The sequence below is a fragment of the Cheilinus undulatus genome, linkage group 7 (genome assembly GCF_018320785.1).
Source record: "Cheilinus undulatus linkage group 7, ASM1832078v1, whole genome shotgun sequence".
Classification (NCBI taxonomy): domain Eukaryota; kingdom Metazoa; phylum Chordata; class Actinopteri; order Labriformes; family Labridae; genus Cheilinus; species Cheilinus undulatus.
The window spans coordinates 1,207,080-1,234,794 of NC_054871.1; the positions used below are offsets into that span (position 1 = coordinate 1,207,080).

Below are 27,715 nucleotides of genomic sequence, written 5' to 3' on the forward strand. Positions count from 1 at the left end.
CTTGACAAAGTGCCCTCTAAATAGACAAGACTTGACAAAGTGCCCTCTAAATAGACAAAACTTGACAAAATGCCCTCTAAATAGACAAAACTTGACAAAGTGCCCTCTAAATAGACAAGACTTGACAAAGTGCCCTCATTGGTGCCCTTTAAATAGACAAAACTTGACAAAGTGCCCTCTAAATAGACAAAACTTGGCAAAGTGCCCTCTAAATAGACAAAACTTGACAAAGTGCCCTCATTGGTGCCCTTTAAATGGACAAGACTTGACAAAGTGCCCTTTAAATAGACAAAATTTGACAAAGTGCCCTCTAAATAGACAAAACTTGACAAAGTGCCCTCTAAATAGACAAAACTTGGCAAAGTGCCCTCTAAATAGACAAGACTTGACAAAGTGCCCTCTAAATAGACAAAACTTGGCAAAGTGCCCTCTAAATAGACAGAACTTGACAAAGTGCCCTCTAAATAGACAAGACTTGACAAAGTGCCCTCTAAATAGACAAAACTTGACAAAGTGCCCTCTAAATAGACAGAACTTGGCAAAGTGCCCTCTAAATAGACAAGACTTGACAAAGTGCCCTCTAAATAGACAAGACTTGACAAAGTGCCCTCTAAATAGACAAGACTTGACAAAGTGCCCTCTAAATAGACAAGACTTGACAAAGTGCCCTCTAAATAGACAAGACTTGACAAAGTGCCCTCTAAATAGACAGAACTTGGCAAAGTGCCCTCTAAATAGACAAAACTTGACAAAGTGCCCTCCAAATAGACAGAACTTGACAAAGTGCCCTCATTGGTGCCCTCCAAATAGACAGAACTTGACAAAGTGCCCTCTAAATAGACAAAACTTGACAAAGTGCCCTCTAAATAGACAAAACTTGACAAAGTGCCCTCATTGGTGCCCTTTAAATAGACAAAACTTGACAAAGTGCCCTCCAAATAAACAGAACTTGACAAAGTGCCCTCATTGGTGCCCTCTAAATAGACAAGACTTGACAAAGTGCCCTCCAAATAGACAAGACTTGACAAAGTGCCCTCTAAATAGACAAGACTTGACAAAGTGCCCTCTAAATAGACAAGACTTGACAAAGTGCCCTCTAAATAGACAGAACTTGGCAAAGTGCCCTCCAAATAGACAGAACTTGACAAAGTGCCCTCTAAATAGACAAAACTTGACAAAGTGCCCTCTAAATAGACAAAACTTGACAAAGTGCCCTCATTGGTGCCCTTTAAATAGACAAAACTTGACAAAGTGCCCTCTAAATAGACAAGACTTGACAAAGTGCCCTCCAAATAGACAGAACTTGACAAAGTGCCCTCTAAATAGACAAAACTTGACAAAGTGCCCTCTAAATAGACAAAACTTGACAAAGTGCCCTCTAAATAGACAAAACTTGACAAAGTGCCCTCATTGGTGCCCTTTAAATAGACAAAACTTGACAAAGTGCCCTCTAAATATACAAGACTTGACAAAGTGCCCTCCAAATAGACAGAACTTGACAAAGTGCCCTCTAAATAGACAAAACTTGACAAAGTGCCCTCTAAATAGACAGAACTTGACAAAGTGCCCTCTAAATAGACAAGACTTGACAAAGTGCCCTCCAAATAGACAGAACTTGACAAAGTGCCCTCTAAATAGACAAAACTTGACAAAGTGCCCTCTAAATAGACAATTCGGCTTGACAAAGTGCCCTCTAAATAGACAAAACTTGACAAAGTGCCCTCTAAATAGACAAAACTTGACAAAGTGCCCTCATTGGTGCCCTCTAAATAGACAAAACTTGACAAAGTGCCCTCTAAATAGACAAAACTTGACAAAGTGCCCTCATTGGTGCCCTTTAAATAGACAAAACTTGACAAAGTGCCCTCTAAATATACAAGACTTGACAAAGTGCCCTCCAAATAGACAGAACTTGACAAAGTGCCCTCTAAATAGACAAAACTTGACAAAGTGCCCTCATTGGTGCCCTTTAAATAGACAAAACTTGACAAAGTGCCCTCCAAATAAACAGAACTTGACAAAGTGCCCTCATTGGTGCCCTCTAAATAGACAAGACTTGACAAAGTGCCCTCCAAATAGACAAGACTTGACAAAGTGCCCTCTAAATAGACAAGACTTGACAAAGTGCCCTCTAAATAGACAAGACTTTACAAAGTGCCCTCTAAATAGACAGAACTTGGCAAAGTGCCCTCCAAATAGACAGAACTTGACAAAGTGCCCTCTAAATAGACAAAACTTGACAAAGTGCCCTCTAAATAGACAAAACTTGACAAAGTGCCCTCATTGGTGCCCTTTAAATAGACAAAACTTGACAAAGTGCCCTCTAAATAGACAAGACTTGACAAAGTGCCCTCCAAATAGACAGAACTTGACAAAGTGCCCTCTAAATAGACAAAACTTGACAAAGTGCCCTCTAAATAGACAAAACTTGACAAAGTGCCCTCTAAATAGACAAAACTTGACAAAGTGCCCTCATTGGTGCCCTTTAAATAGACAAAACTTGACAAAGTGCCCTCTAAATATACAAGACTTGACAAAGTGCCCTCCAAATAGACAGAACTTGACAAAGTGCCCTCTAAATAGACAAAACTTGACAAAGTGCCCTCTAAATAGACAGAACTTGACAAAGTGCCCTCTAAATAGACAAGACTTGACAAAGTGCCCTCCAAATAGACAGAACTTGACAAAGTGCCCTCTAAATAGACAAAACTTGACAAAGTGCCCTCTAAATAGACAATTCGGCTTGACAAAGTGCCCTCTAAATAGACAAAACTTGACAAAGTGCCCTCTAAATAGACAAAACTTGACAAAGTGCCCTCTAAATAGACAAAACTTGACAACGTGCCCTCTAAATAGACAAAACTTGACAAAGTCCCCTCATTGGTGCCCTTTAAATAGACAAAACTTGACAAAGTGCCCTCTAAATAGACAAGACTTGACAAAGTGCCCTCATTGGTGCCCTCGAAATAGACAAAACTTGACAAAGTGCCCTCCAAATAGACAGAACTTGACAAGGTGCCCTCTGTTTAGACTTAATTCGGTTTACTGCACTCTAAGTGGACTAATTTTGCCAGTGTGCCTTTGCCCTTTTAGACAAATAGACAAAAGTTGACAAATCACCCTCATTGCGCCCTCTTCAACAATGTGCACTATCCTGCAATTTCGATAGATTCATTTCTCTCCTATCCATCGGTACTTTTTGATAACATTAATCTCTATAACAAGGTCTGTCATTTTAAAACATTTTAAAACAACTCATCATCCTTGGTGTATGGTTGTCCACATTAAAACAGCTAAAAAAAAAGAGTTGTCACATTAAAGCTTTGCAGGAACATTTTATTTTTTTTTCTTCAGTAATAGGAAAACAGGACAATAAACCAGCTAGAAATGAAAAACATGAGCGTATCACATGTGAATAAATAGTAAAGCAGTGGGCTCATTGTGCTGCAGGATCTCTTTTGGTTTAATTTGTTTTTTTTTTAGTCCAGCAGAGAAATCTGTTAATGGTTGGTGTGTTTGTAATAAATCAGTGCATTCAGAACGTTTACATGAACAGACAGTAGACATCAGAGTAGACAAGTTCTACTGTGACAGTGAGTCAGCCTTGGTTTCTGCTGTTTCTCTCAGGCCGTGGTCTCTGTGCTCGTGCTCGTCTGCGTGGCAGTGGCGGTGGTGTACGTGGGGACACTGTATTTGGTGAGGACAGATTTAAACTGCTCCAGCGTGGCGTCGGTTCGAACCCCGGTCGGGTCGAAGTGGGTCCGTCCGACCCTGAAGCCGGCCTCGGTCAAATACTGAAGGAACTTGTTCAACCTAAGCAGGGAGAAGGCAAAGATAAATGTACTTTCATGTGTCTAAACAGTCCTCAGTGAGTGGTTTAAATACCAGTATGGTATGGTACAGCTACCGATTAAGTCAAACCCTTGCTACTTGCCAGCCCCACCCACTTTTCCAAAAGTTGCCAACAAAGGACTGACAGCAAGGGCAAAGACAGTTTTACATGTGTTTTAACAACAGAGATGAAGAATGATTGAATGATGACATTTAAAGGATGACCTCATCTTCAAAGGCAAGGATGGAATATTCTTAACTTCAAAAATGACATTATCTTCAAAGGCAAGGATGGAATGTTTAAGAAACTTCAAAGGATGACATCATCTTCAAACACAGAGGTCAGAATGTTTTAGAAACTTCAAAGGATGACATCATCTTCAAAGGAAGAGGATGGAATGTTCTTAACTTCAAAAATGACATTATCTTCAAAGGCAAGGATGGAATGTTTTAGAAACTTCAAAGGATGATATTATCTTCAAAGGCAAGAATGGAATGTTTTAGAAACTTCAAAGGATGATATTATCTTCAAAGGCAAGGATGGAATGTTTTAGAAACTTCAAAGGATGACATTATCTTCAAAGGCAAGGATGGAATGTTTAAGAAACTTCAAAGGATGACATCATCTTCAAAGGCAGAGGGCAGAATGTTGGTGAAGCTGGGGATGTTGGAGGCTTTTATTCCTTTATTTTTGCCAAATAGAACATAGTTGGCAACTTTTGGAAAAAATGGATGGAACTGGTGAGAAGCAAGGGAACTGGCGAGGAGAGGTTTTCCTTGCTTCTCACCAGTTCCACCCACTTTTCCAAAAGTTGCCAACAAAGGACAGTCAATATATCAGACAGACTGTTGATTTATGAATTCTAAAAATGATAGAACAATGCTGATTTTTCAATAACTGGTTTGTTTTGGTTTGGTTTGGAGAAGGATATGAGGCGTCGCACACAGTTTCAGCCCCACACAGTTTCAGCCCCGCCTCTTCGCCTGTTTCCAGAATGATCTAAAGTTAGTCTGAAACCACGTTTTCCATTAGAACCACTGCAGATTGGACTCAAATGCCCTCTTCAGGAACCAAACAGCTGGGGTCACCCGGGGCTTCATCTCATATTTTCTACAGTCTGTGGTTTAATCCCATTGAGGGAGTTCAACCTGAGTGGTTTGTCACTACAGTGTTTGTTAACAGTTCGCCTTTAGCTGCAGAGATAATGAGGTCAAAGGTCACATACTTTAGCATGTTCATGCCTCGGATGCTGTGCCGTTGGAGGCTGTAGTAGAAGGGTGGATGCTCCAGAGACGCTTCAGACTTCAGCTTCTTCACCACGTTCCCAGACTCCTCTCCAGTTTTTCTCTTTCCTGCAGAAAAAGAAATCCAGAAATGTGAAGCTGAGTGGGACCTAAGGCGTTTCTTTAACACTTTTCTGAATGATCACATCTAGGGTGTGTTACTGAATTATATAATCAATCAAAGCTGTAAAAACAGCTTTTTCACAGCTTTAGTTCTTATTGAGACTACTTTATTGACATATTCATCGTACTGCATTATCCTTAAAAATACCTCTTTAAATACCACTCAGCCCTGCATTTCTTACTTGATTGCCTTGCAGAGATTCCAGAGCCACCAAAAGTCTAAATTTAAGATCTGTTTATAATATTAGCATCAAAAATCAGTGATTTTGGGAAACTTTCAGCTTCAGTGATGTGTTATAAACAGAAGCTGTAGGGAAAATCTGCTCTGGAGTAAAATAGGGGGTTTAAGGGTTCAAAAGTAATTTGAGGTTTTCTCTTCAGAGCCTTTTTAAGGTGATTCCATTTGAGTGCATAAGCTGCACTGCCCTCTAGAGGACAGATCAGGTCTGAGCACAGAGCAGCCCCTCTCTGTATTCGTATACCTTTGGTAGGGGTCATGCCAAATCATAAACACAGAGGATGATAAAAAAGCTAAATTCAGGCTGACTACAGAGCATCTTTACAGCTGTTTTCTGACTTAAACTCACAGACAGAATAGTTTTTTAAACACAACATGGAGATTTTTAGCTATAAGTGATAGTAGCAAAAAAACAAACACTGTCAGATGATGAAGAGCCAAACAGAGAAAGGGACAACAGACTCTCTTAAATCCATTTAAAGTGACTGAATATCTGTAGTTTTGTAAAGTGGAGGAAAATGGATACACCAGTGATTGTTTTCTGTGACAGTGCACCTCAGAGAGGAGCCGTGCGACACAGAGCAAGAGGGGGTGTGTCTTTTAGTAAAAAGAGTACAGGAGTTTCAGGAAGCCTGCTCTCACGTGTCTCTTCAAATCTCAGTCCTCGGTCTTATGGCTTGGGTCTTAAAACCACACAAGGGTCTTTGGGATGGTCTTTAAGATGGCGGATCAGAAACTAGCCTTAGGACTGAGGATCAATCAATAAGAGATTTGGGATCCGGCTAATGATATCAGAGCAGAAACCAAGGGTCAAAGGTCAGAGGAGCTGCAGAGACAGGATTGTTGACAGGCACAGATCTGGGGAAGACTACAGAAACATTTCTGCTGCTCTGAAGGTTCCCAAGAGAACAGTGGCCTCCAGAATTCTCACATGAAGAAGTCTCTTCAGGACTCTTCAGGACCAGGACTCTTCTAGAGCTGGTCACCACCGGGGGAGAAGGACCTTAGTGAGAGAGGAGACCAAGAACCTGATGGCCCCTCTGACTGAGCTCCAGAGATCCTGGAGGAGATGGGACAAAGTTCTAGAAGGAGAACCATCACTGCAGCCCTCAACTGATCTGGGCTTGATGGAGGAGTGGGTAGTAGACAGGAACAATAAGGCAGAAACAGCAAGGTAGTAACAGCAAGGCAGGAACAATTAGGCAGAAACAGCAAGGCAGGAACAATAAGGCAGAAACAGCAAGGTAGTAACAGCAAGGCAGGAACAATTAGGCAGAAACAGCAAGGCAGGAACAATAAGGCAGAAACAACAAGGTACTAACAGCAAGGCAGGAACAGCAAGGCAGAAACAGTAAGGTAGGAACAATAAGGCAGGAACAGCAAGGCAGGAACAATAAGGTAGGAGCAATGATGTATGAACAGTAAAGAAATGTCAAAGATGTACATGATTGCTTTACCAGATTTAATGAAACAACCCAACACTGCTTAAAAATACAAAATCCATTTGAGGGATTGTTCAGGTACTTTTAAACCCAGGTCCAGAACCACAGAAACACAAGACTCGCACTCACCGGATAGATCAGCGACCGCCAGCTCGTCTCCGCTCTGTGGCGTCTTGATGACGACTCCACACTCCACTGCAGAGAGAAAACAGACGTTTGTAAAGATGCGTACTGTCAGAGACCACAGACGGGCATCAGACCCCGGGTTCTTACCCTGGTTGGTGAGAGCAGACGACCCGTGGACTAATGACTTGAGCGTGGCGCATTCGGACTCGCAGATCAGTGTCTTGACGAGCGGCTGGATGTCATCCATGCTGTGCTGCACGGCGGCTGACAGCATCCTCCTCAGGAAGCCCGTGTTGAAGAGCGAACCACACCTGGACACAGACACGGAGGTGTGAGTGGAGTAGAGCTGACGACAACCATCAATCCAAAAATAAATCCAGACTTTAGGACTGAACCATTCCACTGAAATATCCTTCAATCATTGCATAAACCCTCCTAGACAGGCTGAGATTTGACTCCTGGTGCATTAAATTCTGAAGTATTAATGACCCTTAAATCATACTAAAGTCATCAGCAGACGGAGGTTCAGACACAGAGAGTTGAGCTTTTACCATAACGGTCCCAGATGCACCGCCGTCTTTCCAGGCAGACTCCCATGACAGTTACAAGGCAGCGTATCTGCAAGAAACAACATCATCATTCCTCTTCATTTCTACTGAAGCTTTCTGTTCTCTTTTAAAAGCCATGGTCTAAAGTCTGGAGGGACAGAGTCAGAAGACGCTCTCAAATGGTCTGGTCTTGATCAGTCCAGTTTGTCACAGTAAACCCTGGTCTTTCCTTTGTTTCCACAGCTGATGTCTGTCCAGCCTCACTCCAACAGAACTGGAGGAAAGGAATCTGGCTCTTAAAGAGGAGCCAGCTCCTGTTATTCATATAAATGAGTCAGTTATGTTGCTGCCTGATGCAACAGTCATAAAATAAACTTTATCTCTCATTAATCTACACTCAGTACCCTATCATGACAAGGAAAACAGAATTTTTGAAATTTTTGCAAATTAAAAAAAAAAAAAAAAAAAAAAAAAGAAATATCCCATTGACACCAGTATTCAGAGCCTTTACTGTCAATCTATCTCAGGTTCCTCCATGTCTCAGAGATGTTTCTACACCTTGATCCTTTAAACTTTTAATTGTTCCATCCTCTGCCTTTGAAGATGACGTCATCCTTTAAAGCTTCTCAAACGTTCCATCCTCTGCCTTTGAAGATGACGCCATCCTTTAAAGCTTCTCAAATGGTCCATCCTCTGGCTTTGAAGATGATGTCATCCTTTAAAGCTTCTCAAACGTTCCATCCTTGCCTTTAGTTGGCCTTTCTAGAGCTAATCTAAATAAAAACAGAAGAGTAACTCACCATCCACCATGTTCCCTTGTTTTAGAAAGACTCTCTCCTCACACCACTGACAGTGAACCAGTTTTCGTAGCTTCTTGGCTGACTCGTCCGCCTGCGCCGGACCTCGGAGGACTCTGACCACCACTAGGACAAAATGCTCCATCGCCACCGACAGAAGCACCTCGATGCCTTTGTTGCAGCGAGCGGCCGCTCTGCACCAAAGAGCAGGATTAAACACCTCATCCTCAAATCAGAGCGGGTTAAAATGAGATGAATTAGACCCCTACCTCGCCACCGTGGCTATGACCATGCGTGCAGCAAGCTCTTTGTGGTATTCCGTGCGTACGATGTGGCAGCCATAGTGACGCAGGGTGACGTTTGGAGACTTGGCGTAAAGAGACCCCGTGTCTGTGGATGTCACAGAGATGATACCCAGGTTCCGGATGTTTCTGAAGGCGGCGTCCAGGTAGTGTACAGCCGTCCCGAACGGATCCAAGTGTCTGAAACATTCAAGACATGAAGGCCATTAAATCACAAACTTTTAAGTTTTGGGTAAAAATTCTAATCCTAAACTCAGTCATTTTGGATTCATTTATGGAAAATTAAACTGTGTAAAAACTGAGTGTATAGGGTTGGTTCAGGCAGGCCATGGTGTGAAACACTGCTATGTAATGCAGATCAGCTTATCTCACACAAACCCTTATCAGCTGATGGCCAGCTGATTCGCTCTAAACATATCATTGGCTAATTGCTCTCATGCTGTCACATTCAAACTGCTCTAGCCTGCCTAGTCTCTGCCTCTCCCTCTGCAAGCCCTCCTCCTCCCCAGCTCCTCCTTTATTCAGTTTCTGGCTTTATTAGTGCCATTCTGCTGCCATTGATGTCTGTTCTGGGTTTTTTCTTGTTGCTTCTCTCCTGGCCTCAGGCTTTCCTTGTAGGCACAGGAAAGGTGGGAACATTTGCTGTTCCCGCTTAATGCTTTCTATGTAGGCTTGTGGAATTGCAGGGAGCTCCCAGAGCAGCCACACTGATAAAGATAAATAACGGCAATAAAACCAAGACAAGTAAGCTTCTGTCATCCATGCAAGACCTAAACCTCTCCAGAGCAGTACCTTTAATTCCCACCCAAAGCTCAAGGCGACAAATAAAAGCCTTGGGATCCTCAGTGTCAAAAGCAGCTGACGGATTTAGAAGAGCAGTATCCCCAGAATCAGTAATAAAATGTTGTTAAAAATCTTTAAAAGCCCTGTTTCAGTGCTGTGTAGTGCTTTAAAACAAGATTGGAACACCAGGGTTAAAGGGGGGCATCATCTTTCAAAGGAAGAGGACAGAATGTTGGTGAAGCTGGGGATGTTGGGGGCTTTTCCCCTCAATAATGGCCAAATAGTAGGCTGGGAGGAGGTAAACCCTCGCTCCTCACCACTTCCACCCACTTTTCCAAAAGTTGCCCACAAAGGAGTCAACATGGGTGTGAGATTGTCAGTATGTGTGCTGTAATAACGGTAGAGATGAAGTGTGCTGGATCTTTAAAGACTGATATGATTTCTGCATAATTACAGGCCTTGCTGGTATGGCTACATGTCTGTCCTAAGCTCTTCAAGCCCTCCAGGCCTCCACACAGTCATGTGACTGAGAGCTTATAATTAGAATAATCCAACCAATCAGATTAAAACTCCTCCTACTTACATGTAGTCAAACGACCGCAGGTGCATGATGACGTTGGCGTCCATCTTGGCGACTTCCACCGTAGCGATGGGTTGCTCTCTGACATCCCCTCGCGAGCCACCGTCCACCCGGATGTTGTTGAGCTCGCAATTCTCTTTGATCATTTTGACGCATGTGTCGCTGATGTCGGTGATGGTGACTCTAACGGCGTTACGGAGGTGCTTCGCCCACTGGAGGCCCATAATCCCTGAGACACCAAGAAAACCCGTAGATCATCTCCAGAAGGACATTTAAATCTGGTATCAGGACAGCGCAGCCTAATGTTTTCACACTTTACTAGACAGACTGTAAGGGCTGTGATATAACCTATATTCTTAGAGAATGGGAAAGTCCGCCTCGAAAACATTCTATCCTGATTTACATGCAGCACAGTTAGGAGATGTCCAGGTCACTTTAGTTTATCGTTCTCACCTGTGGCTCCAAAAGCATCCAGACACTCCAGCGGGTTCCTCTCCTCGGCTAAAACAGCGAGCGAACAGAACACCAGCTGCCTGAAACACCAGCAAACTGATCTTCAGTGTTTTTACCCATAAAAATGTGCACATGTCTCTTCTGAAGCGCTTCTCTCACCGGTTGGTCTTCATCTTGCGGTTGAAGAAGGTGTCGCTCTTCAGTGGGGTGGTGTGGTTTGGGAGCAGCTGCACATTGGTTCCAAGTTCTTTCATGATTTCAAACGCCTGACCAGACGGTGCTGCAAAACCATTAAACATATCAAAGCCTGATCTCCACGCAGGCTGATACTGCTGCAAACACTTTCCTTAAAACAGAATGACCTTTTGTTGTTAGACTTCTTAGCAAAGCCAAGATGTGCAAAAACATCAGGATCCCAAAATATAAAGAAGAAGAAACTGAGACAACTTAAGTGAAGAATAATTTATATCTGGGAAATCGGACAAAGAAAACAGTAAAAAATGGAAAAAATTGGTCTGAAGAGGCAAGCCCTTGTGCAAACCCCACGTCCCAAATTGGTCAAGAAATGGTTATTAAGGACAAAAAAACTACAGTTAAACATGACAGAAGAAGTGGAACAATGACATGGCAAAAAAGACAACAGGTAGCAAGAAGGAGGTAAGTTGGTTCAGAGATGGTCTAAAGTGGCAATAAAGTGGCAAACGGGTTGAAAAGTGGCAAAACTGGGTTAAACTTGGCGTGGCCTCTAAAGATACCATGCTTTAAGGCCGATGAAACATTCCATCCTTGCCTCAAAAGATATCAATATTTTAAAGCTTTAAACCATTCCATCCTTGCCTCTAAAGATATCATTCTTTAAAGCTTTAAACCATTCCATCCTTGCCACTAAAGATATCATCCGGTTAAGTTTATAAAACATTCCATCCTTGCCACGTAAGATATCAACCTTCAAAGCTTATAAAACATTCCATCCGTGCTGCTAAAGATATCATTCTTTAAAGTTTATAAAACATTCCATCCTTGCCTCTAAAGATATTATCCTTTAAAGCTTATAAACCATTCCATCCTTGTCACTAAAGATATCATCCGGTTAAGTTTATAAAACATTCCATCCTTGCCACGTAAGATATCAACCTTCAAAGCTTATAAAACATTCCATCCGTGCTGCTAAAGATATCATTCTTTAAAGTTTATAAAACATTCCATCCTTGCCTCTAAAGATATTGTCCTTTAAAGCGTATAAAACATTCCATCCTTGCCACTAAAGATATCGTCCTTTAAAGCTTAGAAACCATTCCATCCTTGCCACTAAAGATATCATCTGGTTAAGTTTATAAAACATTCCATCCTTGCCACGTAAGATATCAACCTTCAAAGCTTATAAAACATTCCATCCGTGCTGCTAAAGATATCATTCTTTAAAGTTTATAAAACATTCCATCCTTGCCTCTAAAGATATTGTCCTTTAAAGCGTATAAAACATTCCATCCTTGCCACTAAAGATATCGTCCTTCAAAGCTTATAAAACATTCCATCCGTGCCACTAAGGATATCGTCCTTTAAAGCTTATAAAAAAATTCCATCTTTGTCGGCAAAGATATTGTCCTTTAAATCTTAAAAAAACATTCCATCCTTGCCTTTAAAATATACTTTCATACCCATCAGCACGCCACTGATGCAACAGTTGGAGCCAATTGGGGTTAAGGGTCTTGCCCAAGGACACATTGAAATGTGACTGCAGGAGCTGGGGCTCGAACCCACAACCTTCTGAGACAACAAATTCTACCAACTGAGCCACAGTTGCCCCAGTGGGGGGACCATTTGAAAATGGTCATTATGGGGACTGGTGAGAAAATAAAGACCATCGCTGGCAACTCTGAGGGAGCTCTGTCATCTCCAGTAGGGGCGGGCTGCTCCTGACCTGGTGTGCTCTTTACAGTGAGGGTTTTGGTTATCATGTAGATAGGGATGTATTTAAATAGGGTTCTTTTTGAAACTCTTTTTCAAATAAACCTGCCTTTGTGTGGGCTAAGACGCTGTTTTTTGTCTGCACAGAATCAGCACAATCCTTTAGTAAACCGGGCCCTGAGTATAAAACTGAGGTGAGTATTTACCCGGCTCCTCGATGGCTACATCTGAGCTCCCAGAGTAGCTGGCTTCAGTCTCTCCTTTGTTGACGTGCCGTTTCAGGTGGCTGACCATGTCAGTTTTGCGGGCGATGGTGACTGAACACACCACGCAGTGATAGTGAGCCACGAGTCTCCCTGAGGCCTAGAGGAGTTCAGAACACCAAAGTTATGGGGTTACAGGTATCTCAGTTTAATCTAACAGCAGGAACTCTGGTGTTGCACAAATTCACACAATAAAGAGAGAAGAGCTGTCATGATACCAGATTTTAGGAGTTTTAATAAGTTTTATCTCCAGTTTTGAGTGTTTCATGTCTCACCTGATCTCCGCTGAGGCTGGGCTTCAGGTTCCTACAGGGCAGGTGGCAGATACACATCCTCTGACCTGAAGAGGACAGAGAACATGATGGTTCATAGGGCCAGACGGTTATTTTGTTTGTTAAGGACATCATCCCATGCTGCCAATTTCATTAATAATTCAAATCAGGGGTGTCAAACTCAATCACAGCAGGGGCCGAGATCTGAATTTAGGTTTAACCTGAGGGCCTAACAGGGTCAAGATTAAACCAAAAACTGTCAACTGTGTTTTCACAGGTAATGAATTATAGAGAAAATTAAACGGTGATGATAAAGAATTTTAAGATTTCTTAAAAAAAAAAAAAAAAAACATCAAATGTATTAAATATCACAGCATCAATGTTACTATGTGTCCATGTCAAATGAATAAAAAATAAATAAATGACTTAAAGGATAAAAAAATCTGAGATAAAAAGTCAATTTTATAAGTCCTAAAGGTCAAAATACAAAAATAAAAGTCAAAATAAGGTTTTAAAAGGTCAATACTAGTATATAAAATAGAGAGCTGAAATCATGAGTTTAACGGTCAAGATATGAGATAAAATACAAAATCAAGAGTTTTAAAGGTCAAAATAGAAGAGAAAATTCAAAATTGTGACTCTAGGAGGTCAAAATATGAGAAAAAAAATCTAGATAAGGTATTAAAAAAGTGAAAAAATGGGATTAAAAGTCAAAGTTAGGAGTTTTAAAGGTCACAATATGATTTAAACGAGAAATAGTGAACCTAAAAGGCCAGAATATGAGAGAAAAAGTCATAATTATGTATTTAAAAGGTCAAAATATGAAACAAAATGTCAAATTCCTAAGTTTAAGTCATAATCTAGGGATGCAAAATGAAAACACAAATTAATTTATTTCCCTTATTCCTGACTTTTTATTCAACTATTTCTACTCTACTTTTTCAGATTTTTATGACTTAAAGATGTTTTTTTTAAATCACCTCACCTTTGGGATGAACTGAGAGTCACCTTACCCCCGCCATCAGGAAGTCCTTACCTTCAAACTCTGCGTAGACTTTCCAGTGGAGGTTCTGCAGGTGTCGGCGGAGCTTGTGGCTGTAGCACGCTTTAAACTTCTCCTCAGGACACAATGGACATGACTTACGCCCCGCTAATGAGAAAACAACATTAATAGATCGAAAGATACTTTATTATCAATCCTGAGCAAAATCCAAGAAATATTAATGAAATAATAAAATACACATTCATATTGAAACCAGCTCTTATTTCGACTACAATGACAGGATGCTGTGCTGTAGTTAAAGTTACAGACAAACATAAAAGTTCCCCAAATCTACTGTTAAAAGTCTTTGCCTCAAGCCAGGGGTGTCCAAACTATGGCCCAGGGGCCAAATGTGGCCTGCGGTCCATGTCTGATTGGCCCACAGCAAATTCTAGAGATAAAATGAAATATGGCCTCATTTGAACATGAAGCTTGTGCTTGACTGTACTGTAATTCATAGTTTCAGCGGTGCTACCATGATCTAATGCAGTGCTTCCCAACCTAGGTTCTGGGCACCCCTGGGGGGGCGCAAAAGATATCAGGGGGGGTGCGGGACCCTGACTGCTTTAATGTCAAAATTAGATGTAGATATATTTTTTAAAAATCATGGTAAGAAACAAAATGTACAACAGTGTATTAAGGCCACCCTAAAGATAAAAAAAATCAAGAGGATTCATTCAATTTTGGGAAAAAAAGCGAAAATTTTGGGGTAAAAAAATATTTAGATTATAAAGTCTGTGTTTATAAGAAAACAACCTCAGAATTTCAGAGTTTAAAAGTAATAAATTTACATGAAATATCAGAGTTTATTAAGGATTATGTTTTGGCATAAAATTGTCAAAAATTTCAGGTTTTCAAAACTAGAAATTCACATTTTAAAGTAAATAATTTACAAGAAACCAAACTGAGAGAGCAGTTTTATATTTGACTTTTTAATCTCAAAAATATGAAGCTTTGGTCGACGTACATTAATGACTTTTTAAAGTTTAAATTTCAAGTAAATTTCTTGTAAATGATGATGAATGAACTTTTAAACAAACAAATTTTTAGGTTTTTCCTGAAAATCGACATATTTTTTTCTAGGGTGTCCCTATTACATTGTTGTAATAACGAATTAATCAATCAATCTAACTTTATTTATAAAGCGCGTTTCATACATAACATGTAACTCTTTACATAGACAAAATAAAAACATTCCCTCAAACCACCCCCACCTTTTGCTTAACATAGATAATTACAGTCATTCCCTCACACCCACACACCCGCAACCACCCTATCCCACTATCAACCACCCCACAGACAACAGTTACATGTGCACCCACTCACACACACTGTTTCACAAACTTACACACACACACACACACCCCCACACACACACACACACACACTAAAAGAGTGGACATTAGGCTGAGTACAAGAGGCTGAGTACAGATGAACCAGTTGAGAAAGCGCCATCAGAGGAGCCGTCTGCACCAGGAGCAGAGAGTCACCCACAGCTACAGGACACCGACGCAGGACCCAGAGGAGGGATGAGGCAGACACCAAACCTCCACCAGGAACCCACGAGACAGACCCCTGCAGCCACAGCCGACCACCGCTCCTGGTGAAGAGGGCTCCCCCAGAGGACACACTGGAGATCCTAAAAATGATAAAAGGATAAAAATAAGTAAAACCTAAATACAAATAAAAGCTAAGAACTAAAATATAAAATAGCATAACTAAAAAATTAAGGTAGGAAAAGAATAAAATTCATAAATAAATACAGATTGAAGGCCTAAAATAAATAAATATCATAAATAAAATAGATAAATATTAATCAAAAGCTAAGCTAAAAAGGTGTGTCTTGAGCCTGCTCTTAAAAACATGGACGTTCTCTGTGGCCCTGAGGTCCTCTGGCAGGCTGGTCCATAGATGAGGGCCGTAGTTCTGGAAAGACGCCTCGCCGTGAGTGTGTGTCCTGACTTTGGGAATGACTAAGAATAGTCCATGCATACATCCTTTTTCAAGAACAAGTGTCTGTGCAGCTCTACGAAGCTGCTCTTGCAACCCTCCTCCACCCCAGCTCCTCCTTTATTCTGCTTATGACTTAGTCACTGTAATATACCTCGTCTCGTGGATATCAAAGTGGCCCTAACGTCCTTATATACTTCTGAATGCGGCTCTCAGTGGAAAAAGTTTGCCTTAAGCTACCTCATAAAGAGAGAACTAAAATAGGGTGTGGATGGTCTAGCTGTCAGGTCCTCCATGCTTGTGGACTGGGTTTAATTCCAACCTGGGACTCCTTTTCCATGCATGTCATTCCCCTCTCCCTCTAATCCCTGTTTCCAACTTCATCCACCTCTTTTTATAACAAAGGCCAAAAAGACCCCAGTTCCAGAAAAGATGGGGCACAGAGTAAAATGTAAATAAAAACAAAGCAATGAGGATGAGGGGTGTTGATCAGCCTTTTGGGCTTCTAATGTCCCTGCACAGCGTTTTTCTTTAATGATCTTGAAATGTTTTTATTTGTTTTATATTGTGCAAATAAATAAGATGATAAAAATGAGAAGAAAACCAGAGCACACATTTGTTGCTCCATTAATCATTTATCTTTGTTTTTTTGTGATTTTTAAAAAATCATTTCACAACAATAATCCAAAGTTGACTTTATATCGAACTTCAACATTATTTTAAAACCAAGAGGACAGGCCTCCCGTGCTTTAGAGCATGGGTTCTCAACAATGGGGTCAGGACCCCATTGGGGGTCGCAAGACACTGAAAAGGGGTCTCCAGAAGCCATAAAAAACTAAGAACATTTTTGAATTACACTGTTGCAAGTTTACACCAATTTAGCCATATTGTAACCACTTTTCACCATTTGTTCCCACCAACTATAAGACATTTTTGTACCTTAAAACCCATTTTTGTCCATTTTAAACCCTTTTCACCACTTTTTTCTGCATGTTTTTGCCTCTTCTAAACCAAATCTTGCAACTCTCTGCCCTCTGTTGGCTCCTTTTGACACATTATTACCACTATTTACCCCTCTTTACCACTTTTTAAGCAACATTTCACAATTTGATATGCCCATTCTGCCAGTTTCTGACTATTTCTGCCTCAGCTAACCCTTTTTTGCCAGTTTATATCATTTTTCATCCCATTTCACCAAATTTCCACCTATTTTTGCCTCTTTTGAATCCCCTTTTACCACTTAATATGCACATTTTTGTAATTTATTTTTTTTTTGCCACTTTAAACTAATTTTTGGCATTTCTGACCCTTTTCTGCTACTTTTAAAATCTGATTTCACCACCTTTCCCACCATTTTTGCCATTCTTAACCCATTTTAGCTATTTTTAACATATTTTCATTCTGTTTTTAACAAAAGGAGTAACATTTTTAAGAGGGCTACTTACTTCACAAATGAATTAAAATTTGTTTCTTTGATAAGAGTGGTTATTATTCAGGTTAAATATAAAATACCACTGTTTAACTTAACAGTGGACCATCTCATAAACAGATGAGACTCCAGACAAATGAATTTCCCCTCAGGATTAATAAAGTTATTATTGTATTGTATTGTGTTGTATTGATTTTGCTGGCCCTCAGTTTGGCTGAGCCCCAGAAAGCTCTCCCATTTCCCCCCCTAATGGGTGGCCTTGTCTCCACATGTCTATTCTAGAAGGCTCATGGCTGTGTTCAACCACCTTCTGGTACAGTGGGGGTCCCCGGTCTCTGAGACCTTAGGGGGTCGCGGGCTGAAAAGGTTGAGAACCACTGCTTTAGAGAGCTCATTGAAGAACCAGCCAAAATGCTCGCCTCTACCTGGATGCTTTTATTGTGGAATTCCACCTCACCTACAGAAGCTTTCTAATGCAGCAGGACTGTTTTAGTTGGAATATTCTGACCAGAAAAGAGCAGTGGAGCCTCTAATGGGGACTTAAAGGACTCTTAAAATCAGTGTTTCTTTGAAGGAGGTCTTGTGAAACTCAAGTAAGAGAAAAGAGATTTCTCAAACTCACCACCGTTGAGGTCCACCAGCGTCTCCAGGCCCTCCAGTTTAGACTGGATGGAGATGTGTCGCTCTGAAAAAGAAGATCATTTATTTTTCAGTCATTGGATGTGTAGTCAGTTAATAGAGATGGTTGTGGGCTGATTCATGCATAAACAGCTCTCTGTAATTCACCTGTAGTCGTGGTTGAGGGCTTAGAGTCGCTGTCTGACACAGCGTCATTCTTCACCGTCTCAACCGCCGTTTGGTCACCAGCAGAGGTCGTATCCTCACCAGCTCCATCAGCTTCACCTTAGAAGAGAAATAAATTAATTAATTAAATCAACACTCTGAGCCGTCAGCTATTTTTAACCATTCAGTCTCTCCTGGACTTTTTGTCTTAAAAAGCATTTAAAACATCAACCCTGAGGAGTACAGTCAAGCTCGAGACCAGGGGTGTCAAACTCAATCACAGCAGGGGCCGGATTCTGGATTAAGGACTAACCTGAGGGCCTAACAGGGTCACCTTTTAACCAGAAACTGTCAATCTCATTTCACCAGAAATAAAATATGAAAAAAAAAATGTTTGCATTAATGATAAATGAATTTGACATTTAAAAATATAAAAATATCAGTTTAAAGGTTCACAATCTGAGAAAAGTAAATTTATTAGTTCAAAAAGGTCAAAACATGACATTCTCATCTAAATATTTGTACTCCTTTCTTTTTCAGATTTTGTGACTTAATGAGGATATCTTAAATCACCAGAATAAGTTCACGTTTTTATACTTGAGGAAATCTGCAGACCTCAGACTAATGGGCCAGTTAGAACAGAAATATGAGATCATCTTGTGGGCCAGATTTAACTGTTCCACAGGCCGGATTTGACCCCCCAGGCTATGAGTTTGACACCTGTGCTCTAGACGTCCTTTACTTCAGGATAACCTGGGCTTTAAGAATATGTGTGCTGCAGTAATGTCGCTTTAAAAGGTTATGGGACTATAGAGACAAAAGACCAAAAAAAAAAAAACATGTGGAAACTAAAACTCAAAGATCTTTATGTATTACACACAGTAAACAATGACGACTTAGGGTTTTTTTGCCATACTTGTTCCCTCATCTTGCTGGGACCAAAAAGTTAGAAAATAATCATTCTGTGATAACAAGTCCTCAAAGTATTCACGTTTTTACATAAAAAAAATCCTTGTGCTTTTGAAAATTTGAGCCATTTCTTAAAGCAGTTCCTGCCTGCAGAGACACAGAGGGACACGTCACAGCCTCTCTGTGTCGCTTTCTCTCCATTATGATCCATTCAGGCTCTCTTCAGCAGTTTCTAAGTTTGTTCTGCAAAGCATGACGCAATGACAGAACAGCCTGCCATTGGTTGCCACGGCCCAGTCACAAGCATTGACTGTAGAAAGAATTGGACAAACCCCGTGTTACGTCAGCTGTCTGCTTACAATAGGCAGACTCAAATGGCTCTTGAGGCCAATCCGTGGAGGCTTTCATATTGAAATTGTGGTCTCAACCGAACTTTGGATCAACCTAACGGCCCGCCCACCAAGCGTGACTTCCTGTCAGCTAGCTAGCTAGCATTCCGGTTGACAGAAACGGAGCCTCTGCTTGCCGAGCTATCTGTCAATCAAATGAGACGCGCCAATCAACTTTCATCATAAATATAATCCAAACGATCGTGTTACAAAAAATTCACCCCCCGTACAGTGAGAGCACAATAAGACACTAGCTAATGAGACAGTTTTAGTTTTTTGAACCAGGCTGTAACCCAGTTTATTTCTAGTGTAAAAAAACGGCTGTTTAACAGGTGTCCAGACGGGACCTCCGGTGTTCCTGCAGCCAGCCTCAAGTGGACACTCGCGGTATTGCAATTTTTTGCACTTCCGCATTGGCTTCATTTTTTTGCAGGACCGGAGGTTGCTGCTTGGTCACAAGGCACTCCAGGATACAAACAGACAATGTGGCGGACGGCATTAGCCACTAGCTGCAGGTATCATCAAATAAATAATTATAAATGGATAGAAAGACGTTCGATATCAGAGTTACTGTTTTGGCTCTAATCTTTAAAGACCCTGGAAAGTCTCTCAAGTTCCAGGCTTGATAGAAAATGTTCTGTAAGAGCCACAAGGACGTGGACAGCGTCCTTAGAACGGCACAATGAAGGGCTTTCAGAGGAAAAAAGTAGGCTCAGTGCTACAATTTATGGTTCGAAAGTGATTCAAATTTGAATAACATCTCTTCTAGGTGGGTCTGAGAGGCATTTTTCTAGCTCCTGGTGGGCTCCCTATGCCAGCCACATTTCACACACATTTTATTTTGTAGGGGTTGCCACTGAGCCATTTCACCATGCCCACTTTCACAACTAAAATGGTCAGAATAATCTTGTAACTGGGCCCATTCCTACCAATACTAACAGCAGTGCTAGTGTTGAAAGTTCCACATAAAACCACTTCCTGTTTAGTGGCGTGTGATAAATTGTCATTGGGACAGCTGTAGCTGAAGACCTTTGAGTTTTGCATGATAAAATGGGGTAAATACAACAATGCTAGACACCATTTTTAAAAGCCATTTTGGCAACCTGACAGGATTCATCCTTCATTTTTGGAGAAATTTGCCTTTTTTGAAACCCATAAAATATTACAAATTTTGCATGACATGAAGCATCTGCCAAACTTGAGGACTTTTCCAGCAGCTGAGGCCCTGAAGTGTCTGAGGAACTATTGACAAGAGAAACTGGGTAAGAGTACCCATTAAGCCCAGGCACCAATTAAGCCCACTTGCAATTTTGAAGTCAATTAAAAAAAAAAAAAAGAGGGGCCTGTCTAATGTTATACATTATTTTGTCCAATCACACAATTTCTTAATTATATGTCAGCTTTTGTTTGTCAGTTTTTGTCCCTGATTATTTTAAATCTGCTTGCATCCAACCTCTTCTTAAAAAACCAGGTTCTGATCCCTCTGTCCACAGCAATTATAGACCCATTTCCAAGCTTCCTTTTTAAGCAAAAATCCTTGAGAAAGTGGTCTCTATCCAGCTGTCTCAAATCATATCTGATAACAATATTATGGATAAATTTCAATCTGGTTTCAGACAACATCACAGCACGGAAACTGCTCTAGTTAGAGTAGTTAATGACATTTTGATAAAGGCTGATACAGGTGAATGCTCTGTACTTGTCCTTCTTGATCTGACTGTTGCATTTGATACGGTGGATCACACCACGCTTATTGAGCGGCTGAGGTCTTGGGTTGGTGTTTCTGGCACTGCCTTACAGTGGTTTTTGTCATATTTGTCCAGGAGAAAGTGTGTTGTGTCTGTAAATGGTTTTAATTCTACAGAGGCCTTTTGTCCCTATGGTGTACCGCAGGGTTCCATCCTTGGGCCAGTCTTATTTTCTCTTTATTTACTCCCCCTGGGCAACACAATTAAGAGCCATGGTATCTTTTATCATTGTTATGCAGATGATACCCAAATGTATCTGTCCTGTAAACCATCTAATCCATCAAACATTGTTTTGTCTTGGAGTTGCAGTTAAAGATGGGTTGGCTGGAAACTTTCTCCAGTTAAACATATCAAAAACAGAGATTCTTATTTTGGGCCCAGAGCATGTGTTTAATGAAATCAGTCCTGCTCTTGGAGATCTTGCAGATAACCTGGTACCTACAGTAAAGAGCCTTGGTGTTATTTTAGATGGTAACCTCAGCCTGGAGCCTCATGTGGAAATGCTTTCACAGTCATGCTTTTATCAACTCAGAACCATTTCCAAAATTCGCTCTTTTATCAGTTTTAATGACCTGGAAAAGGTTATTCATGCTTTTATCACATCTCGATTGGATTATTCTAACGCCCTTTTTAGCTGTCTTAATCAGAACTTACTCTCACGGCTTCAGTGCATTCAAAATGCAGCTGCTAGACTCTTAACCAGATCAAGAAAGCATGAACAGATCACCCCTATTTTATCCTCACTTCACTGGCTCCCTGTGCGTTTTAGAGTTGATTTTAAAATTTTAGTCTTGACTTTTAAAGCCCTACATGGTCTGGCCCATGCTACCTCTCAGAGCTTTTAACTTCCTATACGCCAAAGCGATGCCTAAGATCCTCTGATGAGAACCTTTAATCTGTCCCTCAAACCAGATCAAAATCAAAAGGTGACCGGGCGTTTGCGGTGAGGGCTCCAACCCTGTGGAATAGTTTGCCTGAAGGTCTCAGACTTGAGGGTTCACTATTTTCTTTTAAATCAGTTATAAAGACACACCTTTTCAGATTAGCCTTCTCTTGAATAAAAAATTCTCTGCTTTATATGTACTTCTTTTGTTTTTACCAATGTTTTGATGTTTTAGATTTTCATTATTTTTCTTTTATATTATTGTATTTTTCTATGTATTGTTGAATTTATGTATTCTATTTCCTGTGTCGGACTTCTTGTGGAGCACCTTGTAGCTGAAGTTTTGAAAAGTGCTATGTAAATAAACTTATTATTATTATTATTATTTGTTTGGCACCAATCACATTTGTGGATATTGAATAAGCCCCGCCTACATCCGTGCAGTCTCAAGGAGGCTCAGATAAAGTCGCCTCAAACTTTGGTGTTTTGGGACCCCTCAGAAAAACCTCTTTTCAACTATTTTCACCCACTGACTTGTTAAATACATTCATATTATGTAATCTGAGAGATTATTGGTTTGTTTTTTTGTGTGTAAACAGGTAGTTTTTTGTCATTTCTTACTATTTAGTTTTATGTGAAAAGATGAGTCATGCTAGCTAGCGTAGCAAGCTAATCACTAGTCAATACATGTAGCCCTACTATAGACTGCTTAAGGATTAAAAATGATAAGTACACCAACTGTTTTCTGATTCATTTTACATAAATCTTCAAATTAAGACACAAAAAAGGGTTTGGGTGGGTGAAATATTTTCAAAAAATGTCTTTTTTCCAAGGTGGGCTTAAATGGTACAGTGGCTAACTGTGATGCTAAGTTTTACAGCATATTTAGGCTACAGGCATTTCTTTATACATTTATTTCATTTCGGTGAGAATATATTATCTTTATTTCCCTGGAAGTCACTGTAGAACCGTTTAAGCCCATCTTATGTGTGTCAGTAGGAAATAATGACATGTTGAGGTTTGATAGCTGTAATCCTGTGTTGGATGTTGTTATACTAACTTCATTAACACGAGTACACCACAGATCACACACTGCCCAGAGGAACTGTTATGTCACTTAATTTTGTGTAACACTTCATTTACGGTGAGAAAAATGCCAACAAAAAGGAAGAATTACAGCAACTGTCCTAAAATCATCATTGTTACAGCCCAACATTAAATCCAAGTTCAATAAGATATTGTTGATGCACTGTAATGTCATTTAATACTTTTAAAAACAAACACATTTTTATTTTGCCAATATTGAATCAAAATTTGTCAATATTAAATAAAATGTTCAGTGAAATGTTAAATACTGAAGCCAATGAAAATTAGTTTTAGGCCTAGTTAGTCATGTTTGTGGTGGTCCGTTTTTACAAGCCAAACATTAAATCCGAGTTCAAAAAATAAACTGTGTTTAACATGTATAACATGTTACTGAATGAATTTGTGTTTATCACCTGAAAAATATAATACATTTTTTTCTGTCGCTAAATGTGGTTGTGGGCTTAAATGGTACTTTGGCCAGACTTTTGACTTTATTCATAAAATTTCTTTAATTTGTTCTTTAAAATATGCATATGTAAATAAACATACTTTCAAATGGCATATTAATCCTTCATTTTAACAAATGATCATGTTTATAATCCATCTTAGCAACAATGAAAAATATGTGAACTTAGATTTTGGTGGGCTTAAGTTGTACTTTTACATTCTGACATCTGTTAACCTTGTTTTGTTATTCATTTACAGCTGATTTGACAATGCTAAAACATTTTCCATGCCAATGAAACGTATTGAATTAAACTGAATCAATTAATTAGATAGAGAGACACGTATGTTTACTTAGGTCGTTGTGAATATTAATGTTTGTTTTTTATTTATTTATTTTTTTAGTGTACACATGCTGCAGGTCCAGTGAGACACGCTGAATCCTGACAGACTGAAACTACCTGCTCCAGTCAATCAGGACCAAACTCTCCATTACTGAACTGCCGGTGTGTGGAGTTAGGGGGCGCTGTGGAGCATGACGGGCTGGAGCACTCCTGTCTGTTCTGTAAGTGTTTGACTGGCGCCGATGTTTGGGGGTGCAGGCCCTCTTAAACCGTCTCCACCATGAGACAGACTCCACCAGCGCCTCAGCAGGACCCTGGACTGGCCTGGGCGTTTCATCCTTGACACTGACGTCGTCTCCTAGATAAAGCAGCTCTGCCAGTCCCTCATATATACGGCCCCCATGTCTATGTGGGGCTCCTGAACCTTTGCCTCATGAACTTTGATCTTGGTGGCTAATCCATCGCTCCTTCTCCTCTGTCTGATCAGCTGTTTGTTGAGCTCCGTTTCCCTCTGATCGGTTTCTTTTGCTGACTTTTTGGCCTCTTCTTTGAGGATACTTATCTGCAGTTCAAACCTGTGGTTTTCAGCATATAGCCCCTGAACCTGCTCCTGTAGCTCCTGATTGGCCGTTTCCTGACCTTCGAGCTCCTCGTTCTTCCTGGACTCCTCATCCAGCTGTCTTTGGAGCTCCTCCACCTTTTCCACCTTTTTAGCCCTGACATCTCTAATCTCCCCCTGGAGCTCCAGGACAAACTTTTCCTGATTGCTCACTTTGGAGGCTAGCTCGTCATTTCTTCCTGTGCTCACCTGCAGCTGGCGCTAGAGTTCCTCCACTAGCCTGACAACTGCTGTTTCTCTATTTCTGACCACTGTCACCCTCATCTCACAAAGCTTGTGTTCATCTTTGAGCCCTTCGATCTCTTCCTGGAGGACATGGTTCTTCCATTCCTGCTTTTCTAATCTGAAGATGATCTGATCACCATACTACACTGTCCCTGCAGCTCCTCCACCTGACTGATACCAGCCCCTCCTGTTATTTGGCCTTCTGCCATCTCCTCTTTTCTTGGGGCTGGGTCTAGTTGATCTGGGGCATGCTGAGGACAGATGGATGCCTGAGTTTGACCTGGTTGGGTCTGAAATAGCTTGATCAATTCTTGAACTGGATGTTTTGGGACCTGCTGGTGGTTTTCATCCTGTTCTAAATAATTATTCAAACCATTTACTTGATGGTCAAAATCTTGATCTTGAAGCTTGTGTTGAAAGATTTTTCTTAAATCCTGTACGTTTTGATCTGGGGCCTCTGGTTGGGGATTAAATTGTTGCTGTAAACTCATACTGACATTGTTTGGGTGAGTGTCAGTATCTTGACTCTGAGTTGGACTGAAGGAGCTTTATCAGACCCTGGACTGGTTGATTTGGGGGCTGCAGCTGACTGACTGATTCCTGTGTTTGATGGGCTTGCACTTGAGAAAATGGATCACTAGGTGGCTGGTCTGAAATATTTTGGGCTGGCTGATGAACAGCTGGTGTCTGCCACTGTTCTGGTTCAGTCTCAAACTGTTGTATCAGCCTCTGAACGTGGTCATTGGAGGTCTGGGAAGTGGAAACCGGCCTGCATTGGTGGTTATTCTCCATTCCTGATGTGCTCAGTTTCTGCTCAGACATTGTGGTAACGGTTGATAAAATCTCTGAATCACTGATTTCAACATAATTCATTCATCTCCTGGACCCGCCCTCCACCCCTCACATTCCAGGGGCTTTGATCTTGTGCCCTCGATCTTTGTCATTTGATCTTTGGAAACAACCAATGAGAAACAACCAAACTCCCTGTAGGCCCACCCACTCCTGCTGTGATGTCATAAAGCCCAACAGACATGCAGTTATGATCCAGGATGCCCCATCCAATGAAATAAGCAGGCTCTCATACTGAAATTCATGACCTAATAGAAGGTTGCAGTTAGTGTGAACAGGGTGCTACTGCTGTTTCCTACTGAAAAACTTGAACCGTTCTATTTATTCATCTAATTATTTTGACTTTTATATCACATTTTGACTTTTATGTCTTAATCTTGTTTTTAAATCCACCAGTTATTGCATCATATCTTGTAAATTCTATTGTTATACCATGATTTTGACTTTTTGTCTCATAATTTTGGCTTTTATGTGTTGACTGGTGTTGACATTTTTTCTTCATAATTATAAGCCAAGATTTTTATTTTCAGCCTTAGTTTTCTATTGTTTAGGAGGAGAAAATGGTCTTCCATAGTTTCATAACCAGTTTGAATCTCATACAGGAGCTTTAGGACTCTTCTACTTCCTTACTTTGCCGACTAGCCTGTAGCCTATATCTCCTTCTCCATGTGTGCAGGTCTATCCTGGTGTAAAAGCTTGTAAAGGGCTAATATTCTGCAGATTGAACAGACGTCTTTTAGCCAGCAGCTCGTTGAAGATCACACGGTAATTAAACCGTTAAAGGCCGTTTAAAAAGGGCAAACTCGGCGCCTCTTTGGTCCTGTAGTGCAGCTCCGCGATGAGACCGCGTGAACAGAAACTATCGGTAAATCTCACGTTAAACCGTCAGATACAGAAAGGGAAGGAAAGCTACGCGGTTTTACACGACCGTTAACGACCGCGGGCTGGCTAATGTTAGCACGAGCCCCTCGGTAGCTGTTATTGTTGACTGTTTAGGTCCTGTGGTGGAGCTCCGTGGTGAGGCCCTTGTTTAGTTCAGCAGTTACCAACTTAAATTTGGGAGTAAATTCACCACACACCAGTTCATATGGTAAAACTGTGATTAACCCTCCATTTAACGGTCATAATATCAGGGTTTTATCGACAGAAAGCTTCGTTTAACTCACATTTGATATCGACGTCCTCCTGGTGTAGCTGAGCAGCGTCTGCCTCTTTGAGCTCCTCCATACTGTCTACAAAAACATACGCAGGAAGACTTCTGCCGTGCGTAGTTTACGTAACATGCGTAGCCCCGATACGTAAGTGACTTTTGAATGTAGAACTTTACTCCAGTGACGGTTTCAGCATTTTAACGTCCAAAATACCGGAATCAGAGCATAAAGTGGATTTTCTGAAGTACAACAGAGAAATAATGTATTTAACATGAAGCGGTGAAACCCAACGTGTGGCTCTGGAGCCACATGTGGCTATTTGTGATGATTTGTGGCTCTTTTATGACTTAATTTGAAACATTATTCCCCCAGACCTTAAAAAGGTCTAATTTAACCTCATAAATTAATCATATTGATCTTTTTTCCCCAGACGTATATTGAAGGTTTTAGTTGTCAAACTTAATCGTCCTGTTTATTTAATTTTTCACACATTTATCCCATTTTTGGCCATTTTCCCCTTTTTTTTCCACTTTTCACCTGATTAAACTACCTTTGCCATTTAAAAACACTGTTTACATAATTTTTTTTGCCCATTTTTGCCACTTCTTGTTACCACCATTTCACCATTTTTTGCCAATCTTATCCAATTTTGCCCTTTTTTTTTTTTTTTTTTTACCATTTTTGCTACTTTTTGCCCATTTTAGCTACTATTTGCCTTTAAATACCACTTGCTTCTTTTTTTGCCCATTTCTTGCCACTTATTTTTGTCATCTTTATCCCATTTTTGGCCCATTTAAGCTACTACATTCTACTTCAAGCTGTTTTTGTCACCTTTCAACCAATTAAACTATCTTTGACATTAAAAACACTTGTTTTCCCTATTTGTTGCCCATTTTTGCCACTTCTGGTTGCCA

The 27,715-nt window shown here is 40.6% G+C and overlaps 1 protein-coding gene across 1 annotated transcript; it reads right to left on the bottom strand.

The window, feature by feature from the left end:
• Positions 1-3,315: 3,315 nt before the first annotated feature.
• On the bottom strand, positions 3,316-26,886 carry trmt1l (tRNA methyltransferase 1-like). The gene is made up of 16 exons (XM_041792261.1): positions 26,817-26,886; positions 18,158-18,274; positions 17,994-18,056; positions 13,987-14,100; positions 12,954-13,018; positions 12,622-12,778; positions 10,667-10,787; positions 10,508-10,587; positions 10,058-10,283; positions 8,659-8,871; positions 8,393-8,583; positions 7,596-7,662; positions 7,192-7,355; positions 7,048-7,113; positions 5,058-5,184; positions 3,316-3,813 (listed from the first exon to the last, which is right to left on the bottom strand). The coding sequence occupies exons 1-16, from the start codon at positions 26,875-26,877 to the stop codon at positions 3,624-3,626; spliced, it is 2,022 nt and encodes a 673-aa protein (XP_041648195.1). The 5' UTR covers positions 26,878-26,886; the 3' UTR covers positions 3,316-3,623.
• Between the last annotated feature and the right edge of the window lie 829 nt (positions 26,887-27,715).

What these genes read in the sequence shown, in the direction of transcription:
- trmt1l (XM_041792261.1), bottom strand. Translation starts at nt 26,877, where the DNA reads ATGGAGGAGCTCAAAGAGGCAGACGCTGCTCAGCTACACCAGGAGGAC. An exon ending in CTGCGGTCGTTTGACTACAT is followed by an intron (nt 8,872 to 10,057) that starts GTAAGTAGGAGG and finishes TGAATGTTTCAG; the next exon opens with ACACTTGGATCCGTTCGGGA. An exon ending in GTCTGCTCTCACCAACCAGG is followed by an intron (nt 7,114 to 7,191) that starts GTAAGAACCCGG and finishes TTCTCTCTGCAG; the next exon opens with TGGAGTGTGGAGTCGTCATC.